The sequence below is a fragment of the Chroicocephalus ridibundus genome, chromosome 4 (genome assembly GCF_963924245.1).
Source record: "Chroicocephalus ridibundus chromosome 4, bChrRid1.1, whole genome shotgun sequence".
NCBI lineage: Eukaryota > Metazoa > Chordata > Aves > Charadriiformes > Laridae > Chroicocephalus > Chroicocephalus ridibundus.
The window spans coordinates 3,772,737-3,795,264 of NC_086287.1; the positions used below are offsets into that span (position 1 = coordinate 3,772,737).

Sequence of the window (22,528 nt, forward strand, 5' to 3'; positions counted from 1 at the left end):
AGGACTCTCCTTGAACTCTACAAGCCACGTGGGTAGCCACAGCAGCTTCGTACGGTCTCTGCACTAGTCCCTTCTCACACCTTAGCCATTCCTGCAGCCGCTTCCTACACAGCATGAACAGCGGCCACGCTTTAATAGCTGCGAAAGACAGAGTGCCAACAACAGCTGTTTTCTACACAGTAACAGCGTTTTGTACTTTTTACTAAGTTTAAACTGCTGGAACGTTTGCACAGAAGTCTACCACCAGTTTCATTTCTCCTCTATCTCGCTTCCCAGGTGCTCCCCACCTCTGCCGGCGCACAGAGCAAGGCAGCAACCCTGAGTTACACAAACAAACAAGCTATCAAATTATTCAGACCAAGGCTGACAAAAGTTTAATTGAGATAATTTGTTTAATAATTACCATTGTATTTGGGGACAAATTATTTCAGAAGGGTTGCAAGGGACCTTTAAAGATCATCTAGTCCCTCCTCAAGTTCTTAGACAAAGCGCAGCAGACTCTTTTTAACCTTACTGGATCTTTCACCTATTAAATCTGATAATCCATAAAAATGAAAACGTTTACCATATGGAATAAAAACTGCCCACAAGAACGGTTCGAGAGAGCTGTAGGTTTCACAATTTATCATGTTGATACTTTTCATTTAATTTAATCACGAGGGGTTTTCAGCTAACTGAACTGCCTAACACCATTACTGCAGTTGGCATTAATTTAATGTTGCCATCCTGCTCATAAACTAATGCAACTTTCTATTAAAACACTGGAAAAGAGAACATGAGAACCCATTCAGTCTGATAATTTATAAGCCATTCCAAAACTTTCTAGAAAGCTCTTGTTCTGCAATTTGAGAAGCACGGCTTCATGCTTTCACAAAAGCTTTCAGAAATCAGTTGCCAGGTACTGAAGTGTCACACAAATACAACCGCAAACAATGGATCAAGTGCCTTTGAGTCACGATTCTTATGATCTAAAGTGAACTTAATTTTTTTACTTTTGTTCAGTTACACTGAATTTTAACATTCTTCTGATCTAGTCTTCATGAAAATAGCTACTAAAATTTGTATAGGGTTTTCTGTAAGAGAAGTACTTAGCTTAACTACTTACTACTGTGAAAAATTAGGATGCAAAGCACTCCACATTCTGAAATTTGTTAGTTTCTGTAAAAGAAGTGTGCTTGAACCCTACATATATGGCTACAGCTAGTACAATGGTTTTTTTATTTAATGCAAGAAAGGCAAAATGATTCCTTTTTTATGAAAAAAAAAAAAAAAAAAACCCCAAAACTTTTTGGTATAGGTACACATTCATTTTAAGAAGCCAGCAAAAGTAGTTAGCTGAAATCTAGGGGTGTTCAAAAACAAATAAGAAACTAAAATGAGTCAAGTCCATTCACAAGACCAGGACCATTTACAGTCCACCTGCTCTTAGAGCGATGGGGAGCATTCCTTGGCTACTGGCTGGTATAGTACAGACATTGATACAGGGGCAGTAATCCAAGACAATGAAGTACAGTAAGCGTGGTGTGGCATGTACAACTAGGAAGTACAGTTTCCAAATGCATATGCAAATATGGAGACAAAGGAATGCATCTAGAGCTAAGTTAGAGAAGGAGCTTTTCCTGGAGAGCGCTTGCAAATAAATACTGGTATCCAAGAGGCACCTTAGCGAAAGCTATTCCAAATATGAGAAACTCTTACGGTTTGCTTAACATTTATGTAAAACCAAAAAAGTGGAAAACTCGTATCTTGTTTTTACAGATACGCTTACATGCACAAAGCAGCTCCTAGAAGGATTACGTTTTCTAAGCGGTCATAAGAATGTCAAAAGAATGGATCCATCGTTCTCTACTCACTGAACTGCTAAGTCCAAGCTACTTCACCAGCTACTAGGTCTAACAGATCATTCCTTTACCTGCCAGTCTTAACAGGTTAAAACAAGACACTAGCACTCATTAAAACAGCCGTGATACCTCCACGGTCTTCAAGATTAAAGCAATATATGCAAATCACTTTTTAGATGAGTTTTTAGTGGAACAGTGGACTGCTAACAATCAACTTTAAAGCAGAGGGAGAAACTGACTGCTGTACCAGGGGTTGAAAAGAAAACATTATTTCTTCTAGCGAGAGGAATCAGAAGAAAGACCGTAACAACAGACGGAATACTTAGGCATGAGATGTTGACCAATTAATAGACTTGAGTTGTGAACGTTTTTCCTAATCATTATGACTGTATCTTACACTTTTTATAGAAGTTGAAAGGAAGCAGTAGAAAAACCTAGAGAAAGGAAAAATACAGCTGAGTAAGAAGAAGAGGAAGGGGAAATTAAACAACCCATTTCCTAAAGAAAAGGAACACTCTTACAAAAAATTAAAGTTAATGGATACTTACCAGTGTCATGATACCTAGTCTGTCCACTTCCCGAGCTGGACTATGTGGAATTCGCCTTGGGGTGGAGCGGCCACTGCCAGGTGGGGAAGAACCAGCAAGTGAACCACTGGCATAGGGAGGAGGAATGGAGCTCATGGACCGGAATCGGCCATGGGCATCCAAATTTCCACTACCCACTCTGCTTTCAATCTCCTCCGCACGCTGCTCTGTGTTTTCCTTTTCTTCTTGTATAAGTCTAAAAGAAAAAAGTTCCAAAGGAACATGACATTGAAACAAGTAGCATATAAATAGACTGAAAAATCTGAAAAAGTGGTGAACGCACTGCTATTACCACTGTGCAGGGGTTTCTGTCAAACTAGTAACACACAATCCCTTCCATAAATTGGACTGAAGATAAAAAAAAAAACGAAGAGTACTTGGGCATAAACAAACTAGTTATGTTGTCAACTCTCTCTGCCAGGAAACCGAATGGGCAACCACCATTTTCTGCGTAACCACACAAAAAGGATTTCTAGCATCACAGGAACTCATTTTTATTAAAACCTTAACAGCAGATAGACCATACCTAATCTCTTTGTTGATTGCATCCAACTGTTCTTGAAGCATCATGGCCAAAGTCTGAGCATCAGCCTGACCACTTGGTGACAGGAGATCAACTGAACTGAATATAGTCTCCCTGTCATCCTCAACATCGGACACATCGACGTCACTTTCAAACGCTTGTGCCACATTTGCCAATACACTTGCTTGCTGGGCTCGCTCCCAGTCCTGCTCGTTCAGAGTTTGAACCTAAGAGAATAAAAAAATTTAAAAAAAAAAAATCCAAACTCAAATGGGAAAAACATGGCATTTCTACTCTTTTTCAAAATGTTTAAAATAATTTTTAAAAAGCCCACTTACATGCTGAATGCATCCATCAAGACAGCAATGTTTAGAGAAATGTAAAAAAAAAAAGCTATAGCGTAGAAAACTTGGCATCTTACAGTTAAGTGGAATTTTAAAATGGACAACCCTATTGAATAAATGAAAATGTCACGTCTTGGCTATATATACTCTAAATTACAGTAGAATTTCACTGTCAAATCCAATGAGAATTTTGGAATCAGCTTTATGTAATGACAACTTATGTGTCCTGAAAGGGACTTAAAATTGCTTGCAGAAGAGTAATGTTAGATTAATGTATAGACACAAAAAGCCTTCAAGCTATATTTTACAGGCTTATCGTACTTAATACAAATGGGAATTAAAAATAATAATTTTGCAATTATTTGTTACCAATTAAAAAGACTATTAGCTGTGCATTAGTTAGTAAAACAGGATATATATATCAGTTTATTGCTATGTATTCCTATTCCAAAAACTCCTTGCAACAGATTAGCCTCATCTAACTTTTTTTTTTTCCCCAAAGTTTTATTTTCATTTTAATTTCTGAGTTCTATTACCTTTGAAGGTTCATCTCTGAGAGCTGCCAAACGTCCTTTCTGGGGACGTCTTAACACTGATGAGGTGCCATAGGAGTCCGTGTGACTGTCAGCCACAGACGAAGATGTCACAGGGTATCTGAAATCTGGTCGGCTAGAACACAAAGAGACATTTTACCCGTTGGAAGGTAGGGGGAAGGGGAAAACAAACCCAAAAACCCACCCAAATGATTCCTGTTGTCCCACCAGTGCCAATTTTCTTTAAGCAGTATTAGAACTCCTTTATAAGCTCTATAAAGAATACATAGCTATAAAGTTTTATAGCTATGACTAAAGTATTTTCAGTTATAATAGACAAAATTACATTTAGCAAAGTGACTTTAAAGAAATAAGAAAAAACTGAACTACAATTAAGTGCTGGTACCTGTGATGAAGTGATGTGGCTCTGAGTCTCACTTGGTCATTTTCAGCCCTTAACGCTTCAACATTTAATACAAGTTGATCCTGTAAAATAAAGAGATACAATACTTAACCATATGCTTTAAAAAAAATAAAAATCAGTGTCAAATACTAATTTATAAATTAACATTTATGGTTTTGACCTCATTTCTACCAAACTCAGAAATAACAGACTTTAAAACATACCCTTCAACAACGTAAAATATAAAAATGTTTTTTGCTACACACAATACAGTACCATCACAAAAGGGCACCCAAGAACAATTCTGCTGCCTCTTTACGCTGTGACTCTAGGTAATGACAATATGCATTTTAAAAACAGCTACTAAATGAAATTTACGTATTACTAACATTACTGTAATTAAGCGATAATATTTAATAAGAAACAAGAAGATTTTTTTTCAAGCCTTGCACGCAAAAGGTTCTAAATGCATTCATTTTTAACTTGGACATTTTTACATGCTCTAGAAACTCAGAATTTACCAACAGAGAAATCCAATGAACGAGAAAATAGCAAAAGCCTAACAAAAAGTGGCTGATGATGAACATCTGTGCCTTGTGTGAAAACCGCTGGCCTACACACACAAAAATTCAAGGCACGTTCTGCAAAACATTCTGAACACGTTCTTTTTCTTACAGAAGCAGAGCCTCTACAGTTTGGCCTAGCTACTTACTAGAATGATTTGGGGAGATGCGCTACACCTGTGATTTAATAAGCAATAACAAGGCTTGTTTCAGAACAGATAGCGGGACCACAAAAATCAGTTGCCACTGCTTAAGGATGCAAAGAAACGAAAGGCCCCACCACTAAAATTCAAGAAGGGAACTTGTCAGCTCCAGGACAAGCAAAACACCAGACAGCTGGTATTGCGAAGGAGCAGCCAAGTCTAATAAATATTGCTCTCTCTCCCTCCCAATTCAGAAAACCTTCAATATTTGTCAGTTGAACAAGCATTTCATGATACTGAATGCTTTAAAAAAAAAATATATATCTTGGGGGAAAATACTCAACATTAAGAGTATTTCTCTTTTCTTTTTTCTGTTCAACGTCATACGCACATTGTGATTAATATAAAAAAAAAAATCTATATATCTTTTCACAAAAATTCTATGCAATCTTCAAACTTCGGCAAATTGCCAATATATCCAGCCACTATACATATTCAGAGGTGTGTTAAGTCTCTGGGTAAAAAGCTATGAATTACCTATAAAATCATCATAAACTGAGGCACACAATACCATAAAATGAGCAATAACAGCCTCCTACTTTTAAACAGACCAGGTCAGGGAATTCAAACCTGGTCCTGCTATGTAGCAACACAGCAATTATTTTCCGATACATTATTTAAAAAAAAAAAAAGTGTATTATACCTTTTCATGCTGAAGTTCCTCTATTTGTTTTTTTGAATTTTCAATTTCTCGAAGAAGTGAATTCTAAAATAAAATGTATCACAAATTAAGTTACTTATAAAAGCTTTTAACTCTTGAACCATAACTAAGTTGAGTATCAAAAAATTTCAGTCAACAGTATACAGATGCATCTGAAGTTACAGCTACTTTGCTGCTTTCATCATTACACTTTGATTATAGTTGAAGTTTTCTCCTTTCAAGTGTACAGCCCTCTAAATAACTGATTTAGCAATAGTACAAGCTCCAAAAAAATTTAATACCAATACCAGCCTCTTAAAGCTCTGTTTGACAAAATTGGTAAAAAAGGAACAATTAGGCAGCTAAAATAATTCAAAGCAATTCACTGAGCGGTTACTAAGGCATTTACTGGCTGTTATCATTAGATTTTCATTTTATTTTCACTTGCCCGACCTACAAAATTATAATACAGTAATTTCTTGGATGTACTGTACCTCCAGAACTGCAACGCTCACTGACTGACGGGCCTTCATTAACGTCAGAGCTGTCATCTTTACAGCTATACTGTGACTTCTAAACAACTCCAGTAAATATAAATACTTATGACTACCACAATCTCTTTACTCAAAGCAATTTCCAAATTCAGACTAAGAATCACCTGAGAATTAAGAAACATTTGAGCTACAATGATTAATGTTCAACAACTGTATTTGACTATAGTAGGTGATACCAATAAAAAAAAATAATCAGAAATTCCTCCTAATAGGAAACTCATAACTGTATCACCTTCTTTGCCTTTTCCACCATTGCCAAAAAGTTCTGCTGAACACATTTCTTTGAAGTACGTAATACCATTATTTGCATCTTAAACATGCAATAAAGTTTCATACATGAACAAATAAATCATTCCAGGGGAAAAAAGCCCAAGTGATCAGAAGAAAGTCTTAACATTTTACATGCATGTTTCCTCCCAACTTATCATAAAAGAATGAGCTGGAAGCCACAGCAAGAATACTCTTCTAGAAGCTGTTACTCAGTGAGGGACAACCATATTTTCCCCATTATTCACGAACGCAATTAGGGTTTGGAAGGTAAAAGGTAAACCCTAAGACAAACACCCCCCCCCCCAATATTCAAGCATTTAAAAAAAAAATAAACACAGTCAGCTGTTTCCCAAAAATGGAATTTACAAAGACTGTTAGAGCAACCTTGCTGATGTCATAACAAGGACCATAAGAATTTCTGAAGTATGGCCTATGTGGGAAGAAAACGCAAGATTGTTTCCACTTGCAAGGATCCCACAATGACTCAGGGTAACTGCTGCAGACAAAAGCAGTAGGAAATACAAGAAACCGAACTGTAAAAAGGCCAAACTTCTACTCCTAGTTCTGTAGCCTTCCTGTATTACACTGGATGAGCCTATTTATGCAGTCCACACCAGTCCACACTTAGGAAAGGATAAAGCTTCTGAAAAGATGCCTTCTCAACACTGTGGTACAATGCCCACAGGTAACCTCAAAACCAAAAAGATTTTTAAGACTGTATTTTCCAAATCCTCACTAGAAAACAGCCTTAACAGAAACTACTTATTAATAAAGATTTAGTATTTATTCACTGAAATTACAGACATATTGCAAGATACACAAATCACTACAGAATGTTGAACATCTAATTAATGTATACGCTGGAATGTGACTCGTTACCTTATCTTCCAAGGCAGCCATCCTTTCCTTGAGATGAAGCTGGAGCCTTTCATTAGATTCAGACAGAAGCTTATCAACAGTTTCTGACAAACGTTTATTATGCTCTTCATTCATCTTCTCTCTCTGTCTAGCCTAAGATACATAAAAGCTACTGAAACAACTTAAAACTTATAATGTCTACAACAATTTCCAGTTTGTAAAAACAGTAAGTTTTATTTAATCCAAATGCATTTTCTTTAATAGAAATGTTTTTCCCAAGGAAGAAGGAATACTGCATGTACCTCCATGGCTCTATAAGGGAGTACAAGGGACACTTAAGACTTCAGTAATTGCTCCAAGATCAGAAGGTTGAAAGTCTGAGCTTACACTTCAAGAAAAAGCACATTTCAGAACCAATTCCATTATTTATAACCTAGGAACCAAATTTTCCATAGGCATTTAATTCAGCAAGCTTTTGATCTGTCTCCTCTTTAGAAAGTACGACTAGCAATTAGGTATTTTCAAACTTCCATTGGAGACTTTCGGCTTTTTCTTGAGATCTAAGGTCAGCCACAGTGCAGCGGCTCCAATCTTCCAACTATCAGCCAGCCTAAACTCTGGCTTTATTTTAGAGATGAGAAATAAGAACAGCTTTGTTGAATGGTAGGCAGCCATGGAGGGAATTAGATTCTTTCTTCCAGCTTTGTATCTTTGCCAAGAATATATACGGTACCCTTTGTAGTTCTTGATTCTTTTCCTCTAGCTGTGCTTCCATCTGTCTCAGTCGTTCCTCTATATTGCCATGTCTCTCCTCAGCCTGTCAATTGGAAAACAAAATTAGAATTTGGTTGTTTTTTGGTTTTGGTTTTTTTTTTTTTTTTTTTTTTTTTTAAGAAAGAAGGTTTCAAAAGCATAGAAACATTGAAGCGCAGTAATATATCTAACATGCTTTGCGCAACTGCCATTTATGGTAAATCACAACGCAGAACAGATGCCTTTCTGTCACTAAAAGAACCTACTAAGAGTTCATATGGTAAGTAACAAAATGATGAAGCCTCTCAACCTTAAGTACCATGAATCCACTATTATTTGCAAACGAGCTTGCAACAGCAGAAGTTCATTCATATCCCCAAGAATAAAAAAAAATAAATTAAAAAAAAAAATGCATTTTCAGCTTTTCCTCACTAACCTAGACAACATGACCCTTTGTTAGTAATCATGACAAAGCAGAAAGCAGCAAGCAGAAACAAGGACTAAGATACAAATTCTACCTTCCTAAGCTTGGTGGTAAGTTCCAATAGTTTAGCATCTTTAGCAGCAGAGTTCCCAGGAGACAAAAGGTCAGACTACAGAGCCAGTTAGGGACAGGAAAGATAACAGGGAAAGAAATGAAACTAAGGCTTTAAAAGAAAACACACACACACGCAGACGAAAAGGCTCATTTGTCATTACTAACATAGAATTCTTTAGGCTTCATTATTCCATTTGCAGCCTTCTAAAAATCTTAATGAGTACTATTACTTCTCTCTCTCTCCCCACATTCCTTTCTTTGTTAACAGTGGAAGAAATTTGGGGTTCCCCTCCAGAAACAGTTCTTGTTTTAGAAGACTTTATGCCTATTATTGAATGAATTTTAACAAAAAGCAACAAAACAATAATTCAGAGAGACATTTTCATCATGTAAGAGAGTTAACAGAAAACTTGCTCAAGTTCCAAGGAGCAGAAATTTAAAGAAAAAAAAAAGCAAATCAGAGTCTGTTCTTAGAGATGAACAGAAAATGCAGAAAACAAGGAAAAACATTTTCTGAACTAGTTGGACAAAAACCAGAAACACACTACAACAAACCCAACGCTTTAAGAACAGATTTCGTGTAGCGGGACACTAATGGAGAAGAAAGTCTCTTGAGGACGTTGACTCGCCTTTGAAAGTGCTGCAACTCTCTGTGCCAGCTCAGCTTCCACCTCCGGCAAAGTTTCGGCTTTTCTTAAAGTCTGCTGCAGCTTTTGCTCAGCTAGTTCCAGTCGTTCTTGCAATTGCCTGTTCTTATCTTCACTCTACAGAAGATTATGATCAGAAAATGTTTAGTGTTAAAATGGCAATTAATTTTCATCAAAGAGGAAGGTAAGGATACAGATTACTGCCTTTACTAGACCTATGGAGAACAAACTGTCCAAAATTGTTCATAACCAAAGACGTTGCATCCTCTCCTTCATTACCCGAGAAAACTTTTTTCTTTACAAACTTTTTCTGCAGACAATTCTGTGTATTCTGAAAGCAACTACATCACCAGATAAACATAATTATGGTACGGGAAGCAGCATAGAACAAGTTGTGAATTTTCAATGTCAAGGCTGTGCTTTAAGTTACAGCAAGGAAACAATTCCTTCATATTTTAAGTAACGCTATGCATATTACCGCACAATTTATTTTTATTTAAAGTGTGTGCACAACTTCTTTTAAAAATTCTATTAAAAGGGACTTCTCTTGTTGACTAAGAGTTGCCTGGCATCCTCTAGTTAGAAAGCGACTGGCTAAACAACCACTTTGGTTTTAAAGTAAGACAAGCACATGTCAAATTTCCTCCCGCAGGACGGCAATGTTTACTTCTATTACAGGCTATAATAATCACTACACAAATTTTAAAACTGTTTCAGCTTAGAATGAGTAATCTCACACATGAAACTAAAGATGCTGGGATACACATATAACAAAAATCCCCCGTTAGTAGGGAACACAGCCCTGCTGCACCATGATCAAGTGCACTAAAATGCTCAAAACTGTTTCCTTTTTCCTGTAAACTGTCTGATCTTAATTTTCAGGGTAAAACCCTGAACAATGCATTCCTCCAGTTACTGGAATACAATCGCTAACAATAGCGCATTACAGATGATATTTATCTTCCTAAAAGCAAAAGCTTTAGTACAGTATGAACACTAATTATCTCCATTATTCCCATCTTTTATGCTGAGCAAAATGTACTTTATCTTATTTCAAATCACAACCTGTCGATGCATGGAGTCTTTAGTGGCAATTTCATTTTCAAGTTTATCATTGAGGTCATGCACAGATGTAGCTTCACGTTGTGCAGCGAGGTAGCGTTTCTCAAGAGTTGTAATTCTCTCTTCCATGTCTTCCTTTTGGGCCATAGTCTATGCAAGAAACAAGAGAGAATTTAGAATATAAGGGATAATTATTTAGCGATCGAACTGAGGGGAGAACCCACAAACCAAAAATAGTGATTAGAAAAAAATAAAAAGCAGATATAGTCTGTTATTTCTCTCAGTAAAAAAAAGGGAGAAGAAAGAATAGTCTCACCTAGGCTTACAAGTTCAATGACTTTTTTTTTAAAATGGTGAATGCTAAAAAAGACTGGTCTATTTTATTCCACCACAGATCTGCTATTTACGTTTTCAACAGCAAACAGCAAATCTTTACTTCCTGGGGACAGTCAAAGAGTGTTCTTGCATTTAAGTAAGCTCCCTTTCTGTTTAATAAGGATATAGTACACAGCAATACGTTAGCACCCTGGGGATCAGTGACTGATCAGTAACAGGAATTGTCAATCACACCCCTGAAATCAAAGTGATTCCTCAACCAGCTTTAAAAATAAAAATCTAAACTTCATGAATAAGCTTAGCATTTATGGCAAGATCAAGCACCTCTTCAAGAACACATTAAAGTTCACAGTACTAAACTTATAAATTCACGAAATATGTAGTTATTCATAGATTAATTGTGAAGACAAGTTTTCTTAAGTGACTGGTCTTTTAAATAAGAAGTAGCACCACCATGCGCTACATCACCTGTCAAACCAAAGGCATTCAAAAGCATAAAGGTCTAACTGAGCGCCAATGACACTGAGATTTTATAAAGCAATTGCGACTACTCAAATTTTGACAGTTTATTCCTCACCTCTCGTACATCTCTCTGTAACTTTGTATTCATTTCTTCAGATTTTATTAAGTCTTTTCTAGCTGTGTCAAGATCTTCTTCCAGCTCTGTTACTCTGCTAGACAAAGCAGTAAGACGTTCTTTCATTTGCGTCTGCTCTTTGTTTTGCTTATCTATGATGTCTTGGAGCTCAATCACTTTAGCAAGGTTTTCATCGTGGCATAAAGAACCATCAGAGGATCGCTATTAAACAGGAAAAAAATGTGCACGTTACACAGAAAGTGAAAAACAAACTGTTACTTATCTGTAAACACCCCTCCCCCAAGATAATTTTATTACTGGATAGACTGCAAAAATTGAAATTATAGTAACTGAGACGTCTTAATTAAAGCATCACTCAAACTATTTTATTATCATTTAAAATTAAAATATAGGTAATGGTTAAAAATCAGACATCAGCTTAAAAAAGTCAATAGCTGTACCTTCCCATTTGTAGTTGGTGTATTTTCTTGTTCATGATTTATATCCAGCATCCCATCTGGAAGTGTTTTCTTCTGATTATTTTGCTCTTTCAGAATCATTAACTAAAAGAAAAGAAAAGTTTATATACATATGTTTCAAGTCAATTCCTTTCTCACTAATAATATAAGGAACAGCTGCAAAAGCAAAGGAGCGAAACAATTACTGATTCTACTGCAAGGTATGTATTAATAAAATATGGCACAGGCACTCAAAAACTTATGCCACTGCATCCCAAAAATTCTTATTTGAAAGCCACAGGAACTCTTTTTGTTGGGTTTTTTTGTTGGCTTGCGGGGTGGGGGGGTGGGGGGGCAGTGTTGGGGTTTTTTTCCCCCCCTTGCCTGCTCTTTCAAAGTGACTATGTTAAAAATTGTAGTTATCCCATTTGGAAAAATAATCAAAAACAAGAAGTGAACCTTAAATAACTGAATAAATTACTGTGTTCAAATATTGATTAATACACCCACAATGCACACGTGAAGACTTCTTTTTTTAAAAGAAACCTACCTCTTTATGCGTAGTACCTAGTTCTTCTTCCAATAAGCTACATCTTTCAAGTGCTACTCGTAACCTCTCCCTTACCTGAAAGAGTAATTTCAAATAATTTGAAATCATTCCAATTAAAAAGAAATCAATTTCACTAATTGCCATGCTGCCATCCCCTTTCAAATTGTAAATGACACTATTTCCATTACACTTAGAGACCTGCTTAATCTTAAATACTAATTACAACATATGCTACAAAAAAACCTTCTAGAGAAACAATGAGTATCTTAAAATTTAGCTTTTCCTTTTTTGTCATAAGCAAGTCATATCTCAACATGACCTGCACATTTAGGCAAGAATTAAAAATATCCAGAATTTGCCTATCCTTTTGTAAGGCACAGAGCGTGTACGCTTTTGCTTACTTACCACAAGGAAGAAGAGACACGTAAACTAATTTGCCAGACTTTACACACAAAGGTCACAAAAGTTAAGCAAACGATGAGTTGGCAGCAAAATTCACAGTAAACTTTACCACTTGCATATCCTGTTGCCAACACCAGGCACAGCTAAAGGGCGGAGCTCCTTTAATTCAGTTTTATTTTGTATCACAGAGCGAGCAGATTCCTCTCCTTCTGTTCCCTCTACTCCTTTTCTTGTATTACATGATCGAAAGGCTAAATCCTGATATTATACAGGTAAGCAAATGTATGCATTCCTACAACAAATATATTGCCCCTGAACCACCCTTAGCTTACATTAGCACAGTTAACGAAGTACATGTTAATTTAGGAGGGCAGTTACCAATGTAGTTCTAGCAAAGCCACTATCTTAACACAGAGAAATTCTGAGGACCTGACTTACAACTTTAGTACAAAAAGCTGCATGGTCCACGTGAAAGAGGGCAGAGGATGATTAGATGTTAGCTACCATATTTCATTACCTTTTCATCAAGGGCTTTATGGTGTTCAAATAAAGATTTTAGTGCTTTGAGAACTTCTACTTCACTAGAAACTCCTGCTGGAGACTGAGCTTGGCGCTTCACAACAGTCATTCTGAGAGATCGCTCATGTCTGGAGACAAGACACTCCAAATGTTCCAGTAACAGCTAAAACAAAAAAAAAAAAAGGAACAAAGTTTATTCCTGTTCTGCATAGCTGCAGGAAACTTTGCCTCCTAAAGCTTTGAGTTTTGAGTTCTAAACTTCAAATCTGAGAGCACACGACTATTGCACGAAGCATAAGGACCTGTTTTTAACATTTCAGCCCTATCAGAAGCGATACCAGGGCTAACGCGTTTCCTACCTCTCTCGTTCAGTCCAGCTTTTACATGAGGCTTCTACTTAGCCAGGTCCTTTCAGTTCCGCCACCAACCTGAGGAACCGCACGCTTGTCAGAAGGATACACATAGGAAATGCTCGAAAGCGGAGAGCAACTCTTCTGCTGGCAGCCGTGGAAGCTGCTGGAAGAGATCGCTACAGTTTGGCCGCTCTATTCCGCTGATCTTGGGTGTTGTACGATTACAAAACTAACAAGGCAGCATGCTGAATGACAGACAGCAGTGCAGTCCTACAAGCTTTTCCTGATTCTGCACAGCAGTATTTGGAGCGGCACAGAAAATTCCAAACTTTCTCAATTAACATACATTCGCACTTCCAGGGGTGCTCACGTGCAAATATCAGGGAAAAAAAATACTTTCAGCTTTTCAAATTCAACATTCAATGTTTTTCTCCATGTAGCTGGATGCTTTAACAACAATAATCTTGGAGAAGACAAGGAACTAACCCTCGTATTATTTCTTTCTGCTTTCAGTTCAGCGATTTCTTCTTCCCTTTCCAGCAGCTGCTCCCTGCATACATTGAGCTCTTTCGTAAGCGCTGCAAATTCCTGAAATGAACCAGACAGAAATATAAGCACATCAAATATCAGGATACAGTGAGAGTAGATTCATATGAACACTTCACATATTTCTCGAAGTATTCATTTCGGGTATCTAAAGCCAATACAGTTGTATTAGTCATGCTAAGCAGGCTTAAGCTCAAACACTTAAAACCGTTACACCGTCAAATGTAAAGGTAAAAGATGTCTGACCAGTACTTTTGCGAATTTGTTTATCTCTGTAAGCAGTTATCCGAATTGAGGTATCCCTGGTAAGCAAAGGAAAAAAACTATTCGTAATGCACTTTGTTATTGTTTCAAAAAGTTTGGTTTTTTTAAAAGATTGGTGAGGGAGACGTGGAAAACCAGTGTGCTAAGCAAAAACAGAACCCAGCAAAACATGACAAATTTCAAGTCAGTATTTAATTGTGAGAGACAATCACCTGGCACCTACCAGAATACACAGGTCACTGCATTGCAATAGAGCATGCTTGAAGCTTCACCACTGGAGGTCTCAGACCTTTATGGATATTTATTTACTTAAGCTACACACAGGGATTTAATTTATACCTACTTTCAAATCTCGCAGAACAGAACTGAAACAGCCCTTTCCCTATAGTCCTGCTAGAAAACTTGGAGGACTGGAATCAGAATTTTCTAGAAGCCAAGCCCTTGGGTTCAAAACCCTCAAAAGGCTTCCGCTTCAAATTCAACAAAGCTTTCACCAAACAAAACTGAACCAAAGCGAAATAGTATACAGAGTACAAAGTCATCAGGGAACAGGAATTAAACTAAATCACAGCAGTTACTGCATGTTTATTTGAACATTTTTGAACACTGAGATTAGTCAAGTCTAAAGAATATATTTCTAGATTTTGGGGTTTGTGTCAGGAAGACACGTTTGTACTGAGTATCAGAAAGAGCTACTACATCCTAAACTATTTCCACTCTATCAACAGCCTCACTAAAAATACTCAACATAAAAGGCATGTAAACTTTCTATCAACTCAGTGAGCAGATGCTGGATAGAACAAGAAAGACAACTATACACCACCTTTACAAGCAAATACGGAGTGTAGCTTATCTACCCACTTACTCTGGCAAAATTTAAGTTGTAATCTGAACCACATTAGAAATTATTATTAACAGTAAGCGTGAAAGTCTATGCTTTAGAAGAGGGCTTTGTAGGAAACAGGAAAAATAAAAACTGTTGTGTCATCAGTGCAAGTTAGGATGCAAAAATAAATACACATCAGTCACTCCAATGGTCAGTGAATACTTCAGAAGCACTTGTATAAGAAAACATTGAAATGCTAGTAAATTAATTAGTCTTCTCTATTGTCTAAAATAAGGAAAACACTCAATAAACAAGAGTCACATCTAATAAACAGTAGGTTAGTACAGCTGAACTGGCAATGACCAAGACAAGACGAACAGGACAAAAGCCCAACTAAGAAGCACATACTGTGGAAACACACTGTGCGTGCAAATGCTGCTTCTCTAAATTTTCCAAACTCTGCAAGATATACTGCTTAATAGACAGTAGCTGCCTATCAAGTAAAAGCTTTAAGATGAAGCTGTTTTGCAGTGAAATTCAAAGCGACAGAAAACACATGCTTAAAAACAAAAGGACGTATCAACTGTTTATACTAGCACATCTGCAGATTAGAATCATAGAATCGCCCAGGTTGGATGGGACCTTCCAGATCATCGAGTCCAACCATCAGCCTAACTCCGACAAAAAACATCGCTAAACCGTATCTCTAAGCACTGTGTCTACCCGTCTTTTAAATACCGCCAGGGATGGTGCCTCAACCACTTCCCTGGGCAGCCTGTTCCAATGCTTAATAACCCTTTCAGTGAAAAATTTTTCCTAATATCCAATCAAACCTCCCCTGGCGCAACTTGAGGCCGTTTCCTCGTGTCCCAGCGCCTGTTCCTTGGGAGAAGAGACCGACCCCCACCTCACTACAACCTCCTTTCAGGAGCTTATTTTAGCTGCATTCTAGCATGCGGCTAAAATAAGCAGAGTCAAAAGACACTCTCTGCAAATTCCAAGATTAATTTGGTAAACTTTATTTTAAAACATACTTGTGCCTGTAAAGACAAGAAATACTGTTGTGCAACATGTACCTACAGTGAACCCCTTTGGAATTATTAACGTATTAGGCTTTTAAAGGTTGCTATGAAAAAGACAGTAATACCGCCATCACAGATGCAGAATCCATCTTCATAATCCCTCTTCCTAAATAAAACCTGCTCATTGGGAAAAATATTCACCGTAGTCCCCCTAGTTAATCAGCAAATGACTGCAAAAAAGCCTTAATTTATTTTCCTTTTTCAACTGATAAAAAAAAATATATTTGATTTCTTTAACATACTTAATAACTATGCTCACATAAATATTTCACTGCAGTATTTCACTTGCATCCTTAAAAAAAAAAAAAGCCCTGCTATTTTCAAGTAAAAATCCCTGGAAATACACTTAATAAAACAACCTGGGCTGTAAATACAGCTACTTGAACTTTTAAACAAACAAATTAAACTACAAAAGGTTCCTGAGTACAAGGTAAACCAAGAAAGGAAAAACCTACTTCAAGCTTTACAAGAGCTGATGGAAAAATTGACTCTATTCTGAGCGTTCCCTGCAGAATGCTCCTTCGTGTCCCAACTTTTCCTGTACCTTCAACATCCCACCTGTGGGAACTTCCAAGACTCACAGGCAATTGATGGAACACATCCCTTTTGCTCCAATACAAGCTTCGGGAAATCAGAATATGGTTTCAAAGTTGCAGTTCTTCCCTACTTATCTTTATGCCTTTGATAATTATGTACTATTGAAACTACCAGAAGTACTAATAGAATCAGAGTATTCACAAAAGAGCTTGATGTGAACTTGTTTTCTTTATATGCATTTTTGCCCTTTTCAAAACAAATAATTAAAGAGAACTCAAAATGCCAACATCAAAATTTACAAGCATTGACAATACAAATTCTCCAAAGGACATCGGACTGACATGGAAGTGTCTATTTTTCCAGCCTCTACCTCTGAGAGCAGGATAAAGAAAGCAGTATAGACTACCAGACACTGTTCCATCAGCCTTTCTCAACTTAAACTCATGGTATAGCATTAATATACATTTTCTTATCTCAGACATGTATGAGCTTCATCTTCTGAAAAACAGCTGTATATTTGAAAGGCAGTCTATTCGCTCTTCAAGTGATTGTAGTACATACAGTTCTGTTCCATTGCCTACTTCTGTGCAAATATAAATTGTAGCACAAATATATCACAATTATGACACGAACCATCACGCAGTCAGATGACCCAAAAAAGAACAATGCACACAGGAATTTATATTGCTGCTGCATAAACAGACTGACACGTATTTCTGGCATTGCATAATACCTCCATCGCTGTTTGTTTTGACAAAATATAGTTGCTTTGAGTCCCATAAGCTGCCTAATAAAGAACACTTGAATGTCCTTAGTTTCAGTTGACACTGCCAAAAGACATGTCCTTTCTAGTTTTAACCTTCAACTGTAGAAAATTTCTTATTTCCTCAAGCAGTTCAAAAGGAGAGAAACTATTTGCAACTTTATCATCTCAAAAAAGGTTGAGTTGTCTCATCATTTCTTCCTTGGCATTAGATGAATGTACAGAACGAAGTAAAGGAAAAAGAAAAATCCTGAGAAACTTTTCTGCTTATCCAAAAAGCTGGGTTACTTATTCTGCAATTAAGGAGAAGATTGGAATCTCAGAATGAAGTTCTGCTCTGCTTCTGGTTGCCACCAAAATAATAAATACCCAACTCTGAGGACTGACAAGAATGGGACTCAGAATATGCACTTTAGAGCACTTACAAGAATTAGTCGGAGAGTGCCGAATATATTAGGTAAATATCCCCTGTTGATTAGAACATACTGACAAACACCCATACTCAATGCTGAACTGAAATGTTTACTGAAGAAAGTAACGTTCTGAAGCAACTGAATCATTCCAAATATGACTCTTGCTGCCAGAAATAAATACTCTCAACAAAAAGCTAAAATAAGAGAAAGTAAGTTTCTTGTTGTTCAGTAACACATTTTCTGGGGGATTTTTTGTCCACAAACTCCATAATTTTTTAAAGCAATAGTGGTTCTTCTGCATCAACCTTCAGAACTGACCTTCAGCCTTTAGTATTTTAGAGGCCACAACATAAACATCTTTCTAAAAGTTGGACCAACTAGTGTCTAGATGTCAATCCCGTCCATTGCTGATGTCCCAGCTGACAGGCACTTGGTTACTTGTGAGATCTCGGTCCAGGAACATTACAGCTTTCAGGGACCAGGTTCTCTTCATGTTTATTACAAGCGTAATTTATAGGTTCTCCAGGTAGTACATCACAAACCAATAAATGCTACATGACAGGAAAGACAGTGTTTAACTTAGGGAAATACCTGGAAGAAACAGAGGTAGTCCCTGAAAGTCAATTAACATCAGCTGCATATTAGGGATGCTCTACAAAGAACCATAAGTTTGCCTGGAATGTGCTCACACAAAAAAGTTTATTCCACAACAATACGCAACACCACTCTTGACTGCAAAAGGAATCATGGATTATAGTCAACAACATGACCAGAAAGCTTATCTAAAGGATGAAACTATATATAAAAAAAAAATTAAATTTATCACAGAAATTATTAAATTAGTATTAAAGTAGTATCTTCTCGCAATACAAGGATGAAGATGCAACTGTTAGGCCTTTAGGAACATCTCTACCAGAAATATGATAGCGGAATTTATCTGTTTAATCTCTAAGTAATATTTTGTTTTACTGTTAACATTCTGTTCTGTAGCCTGCATATCAAACAACCCACTCAAAAACCTGAGAAGCTGAAGAGAGCACGAGAAGAACAACTGGGGAAAGTGCAGGCCATCAGGGAGGAGAAACCAATGGAATCTGAGATAAGTTTCCATCATGTTATTTACACTACATATAAACCACAATTATTCCAAACGATGCATGCATGAAAATGCCAAATAAACAGTCTTAAACAAAACAAGCAAAGAAAACCTAAACATCTAAGCTTAACAGGGTATTTCATAGCCACTTCATTTGAAACCTAAGGGGTTTACATAGCACACAGTGACCAATACCCCCAGTGTATCTGGAAGTTCCTAGCAAGCAAATTTTTGTACCTATTATGTCACAACAGTTTTGGTTTGGGTTTTTTTAAGCTAACAGTCAGAATTATGAAATAGTTCAAGGGTACTTAGAGTTAAAACTGAAAAGAACTGACATGTTTTAATCATTAAATTCAGCCTTCCAAGCAAACAGAGTTAGAGACACTTTAACAACAACAAATCCAGAAGAAATAAAATTGTGCTTTGCCTGTTGTGCATATAAATCAGATTGCTTTCAGCCTTCCCTTATCTCTGGCATGTGCTAATGGGAAAGAGAAAAATCAGCCTACAGTGTGTAAAGAAAAATATTTTGCTTTTCACCTAGTGAAATTAACTTCCAGGAAGTATCAAGAGGCCTGGATTTTCTAACCTGGAAACATGAAACTTATTTCAAGCTTTAAGAGAATCAGTTCTATGAAATAAGTTTCTCTTTTGTTCTCAAAAACCCCAAGAATTTAAAAGGGAATGTAAGAAAATACTTAATGTAGTATTGAAATGTGGTTATGTCGAATTCTTGTGTTTCAGAGCATTGAAAGGTTTTTCCTGCTCAATGTAGCTATTTTTCCACCTAGAGCCAACTACTCACCATAGTGAGAATACATTAATTATAAACTACAGCATATCAGCCTCCTTCCCTATTTCTCCTTATGCATAAGATGTTTATAACTCAGAAGACCGCTACCAAAACACAGGTGCAGACTTCTTTACTATTAAAAAAAAAAAATCTCACATGCCAACTTGAGGCATTGAGGTGTTTTAAAATGTTTAATACCATCGTTGGTCAATGCTCAGAAGTTTGCATTTTTCTTGACACAAAAAAAATACTTTTTTTTTTTTCCCCACTCTAGAAAAACTGTAACACAGCACAAACCCACTCAAGATACTGTTGCTGCCAGATGACAGTCAGTGACTAATACTAAACCGGAGTAACTTTTTATGATTCCGGCCCTCTTTTTTAGTACAGTATTCTTCAAGCTTACCTCTTGGATTGACCTGTCTAGGCTTTGTCATCCACACTGCTCAATCCTAAACAGGCAATTAAGTTTTAAAGTGTTTACAGTTGCATAATGTTATTGCTCTGGAATGAAACTCGCTGTTTCCAGTCCACTTTGGAGCTGAAGGTAGAATCAACTGCGTAGCGTTTGACAAGCGATGAGCAAAAGAACTCTTAACTCACAGCCAGTAGGTACCAAACATATGCCCACGAGCAAAATGGAAAAGTTTATAGCAAGACCAAGTCTCCATGGTGATAAATAGGTTTCCAGTTACCATCCTGACTGAGTTGCTTAAATTTATGTGCGGTGTTCACTGAGCCTGAACTGCAAAACACTAAATCCGGACTCCATTGCTGGGAGCTGTCAGGAAGCGCTGCATGTTGAAGTGCAAGAAAACATAAAAGAAGGAGGGTGGTATTTGACAGCTTTGCAAGAGGAATGCAAAAGTAACAGGAAAGGGAGGTAGAAAGACATCAAGTTCCATGTTCTCCCTCCTGTAGCTCCCCCTCACCAGACTAACACATTTGTGACAGGTCCTATTTGGTGTCAGGGCAGTAAAAGTACCGAAATGCAGACATGGATGGATCCAGCCTCTTACTCCTTGAAGGACCAGAGGTCTTCGTTTCACCACACTAATCAATGCTCAAACTTTATACACCCTACAGACAGCTCAGAAAGCGAGCCTGTAAACCCGAGTAAACACAGCAAAGCGTAGGTCGAACACGGGCGAACAGGAGCCACCTACACTCAAATCATTAACTACAGCCTGTATAAACCACCCAGAGTAGCAAAATCATTACCGCCTATACTCTTGCATTTAATTTTCTCTAAACCCAGCAAAACAGCACTGTTATGTACACAAGACTAGGGGCAGAGCCTCATGCTAAAACATATCTTTGTTCATCACCAGAGAGCCAACAGTCACTGATTACATACCGTACTTTGCACTCCTAGGTACACACGCCGATCTCTCAGCATCTTCCAAGCTCCACCATTAGTTAGACCAACATACAACACAGTGAATACAACAGTCATATAGGAAACAAATGGTATCTCTAAGACTGTTTTGCTGGTAACATGCTGGAAGTCAAAACTAAGCCACAGCTGCATCCTACAACTTCTTTGTAGGTCTGCAAAATTAAGGAAAGAAAATATGAAGTACCTTAAATAAGTCAGAAAATTTCATCCAGTTACTCCTCTTTAAGTCTAACAACTTGCAGTTTGCAAAGCATCTTCCTGTGGGGCAACTAGCCTCGTGATCACTGAAAGATTTAGAATCCATAATTTCTCCAGGTAGTTTGTTAATCTTTTCATCGACCTTAACAAATCACTGCCAGCATCTGAGGCTTGTTCAAAGCATGGTAGATCACACAGGGTATATTTTCAGATAATCCAGAGTAGACACTACCCATTTTCACCACAACCTTTTTAACACAGACTTTTAAACTACTTTTAAAGCTACAGGTGTGTATCAAAGATTACATATCAAACCAGTGAACCAACTACCAAAATACTTATTTTCCTCCGAAAAGCTTTCTCCAAATACTCAAGTGTGTGTGGGGGGGGGGGGGGGGGGGGGCAAACCCTGCAGCTTAACAGCACGCACAGAGGATTAAGAAGAAATGAGCAAACTGAACACTAACTAGAAACACTAGTTTCTAGTTTTAAGCTATTTTCTTCTCTTGTCTTTGTAAAATACTTTTAAAATTTTATCCCTACTCAGGCAGCATTGTGAATCCTCTAAGTAAGGAAGTCCAAAAGTGGAACCATTATAACAGCTGTTAAGGTAACAGCTGCCTAGCAGCAAGATAGGAAATACAGAAGGGTTCTTCAGACTTGCACGGAACCTAACATCTATTCACATGCAATGGTGGCAGAAAACCATCTTCCATCACATGGCTAGAATCTTTTCATCGTGGTGGTTACGCTCCACCTTAAGCTGCTCTTAGATGTACCTGAACACGCCCCCTGAAAGGGCAGATATGGCACCAAAGTATTCAAAAACCATACCAAGCTTGTTCAACTTGGAAAAAATGTACAAGATCAGCTAAAATACGTATCAGGAAAACTTTAGTCATCATTGAAAAACAGGCTTTTCAACTTCGGATGCATCTGACTACTTTGTGTAGAACTGTCACTGTTGGGACTGGTCAATAACAGAATAATCCTTTCCAATACTGCACCAGTCCAAGTTCTAACCAGTCCAAGTACCAACGTTTCAGAAGAATAGTTTATCTTAACACAGAAATAAGTTTACAGTACTTGGGAGG

General features: G+C 37.3%; 1 protein-coding gene across 12 annotated transcripts in view; it reads right to left on the reverse strand.

Moving 5' to 3' along the window:
- PPFIA1 (PTPRF interacting protein alpha 1) overlaps positions 1-22,528 on the reverse strand; it is a 60,653-nt gene that overhangs the window by 23,780 nt on the left and 14,345 nt on the right. For 7 of the 12 annotated variants that reach the window (XM_063331708.1, XM_063331710.1, XM_063331716.1 and 4 more), the window contains exons 3-17: positions 14,001-14,102; positions 13,160-13,324; positions 12,241-12,315; positions 11,694-11,795; positions 11,233-11,454; positions 10,323-10,469; positions 9,240-9,374; positions 8,591-8,665; positions 8,053-8,136; positions 7,341-7,472; positions 5,641-5,703; positions 4,235-4,314; positions 3,832-3,964; positions 2,955-3,178; positions 2,390-2,624 (exon numbers count right to left, since the gene is read on the reverse strand). In XM_063331708.1, the coding sequence (XP_063187778.1) occupies positions 2,390-2,624; positions 2,955-3,178; positions 3,832-3,964; positions 4,235-4,314; positions 5,641-5,703; positions 7,341-7,472; positions 8,053-8,136; positions 8,591-8,665; positions 9,240-9,374; positions 10,323-10,469; positions 11,233-11,454; positions 11,694-11,795; positions 12,241-12,315; positions 13,160-13,324; positions 14,001-14,102 (1,974 nt within the window). The remainder of the gene's footprint in view (positions 1-2,389; positions 2,625-2,954; positions 3,179-3,831; positions 3,965-4,234; positions 4,315-5,640; positions 5,704-7,340; positions 7,473-8,052; positions 8,137-8,590; positions 8,666-9,239; positions 9,375-10,322; positions 10,470-11,232; positions 11,455-11,693; positions 11,796-12,240; positions 12,316-13,159; positions 13,325-14,000; positions 14,103-22,528) is intronic. The other 5 variants (XM_063331718.1, XM_063331715.1, XM_063331719.1 and 2 more) reach the window with 1 other exon arrangement.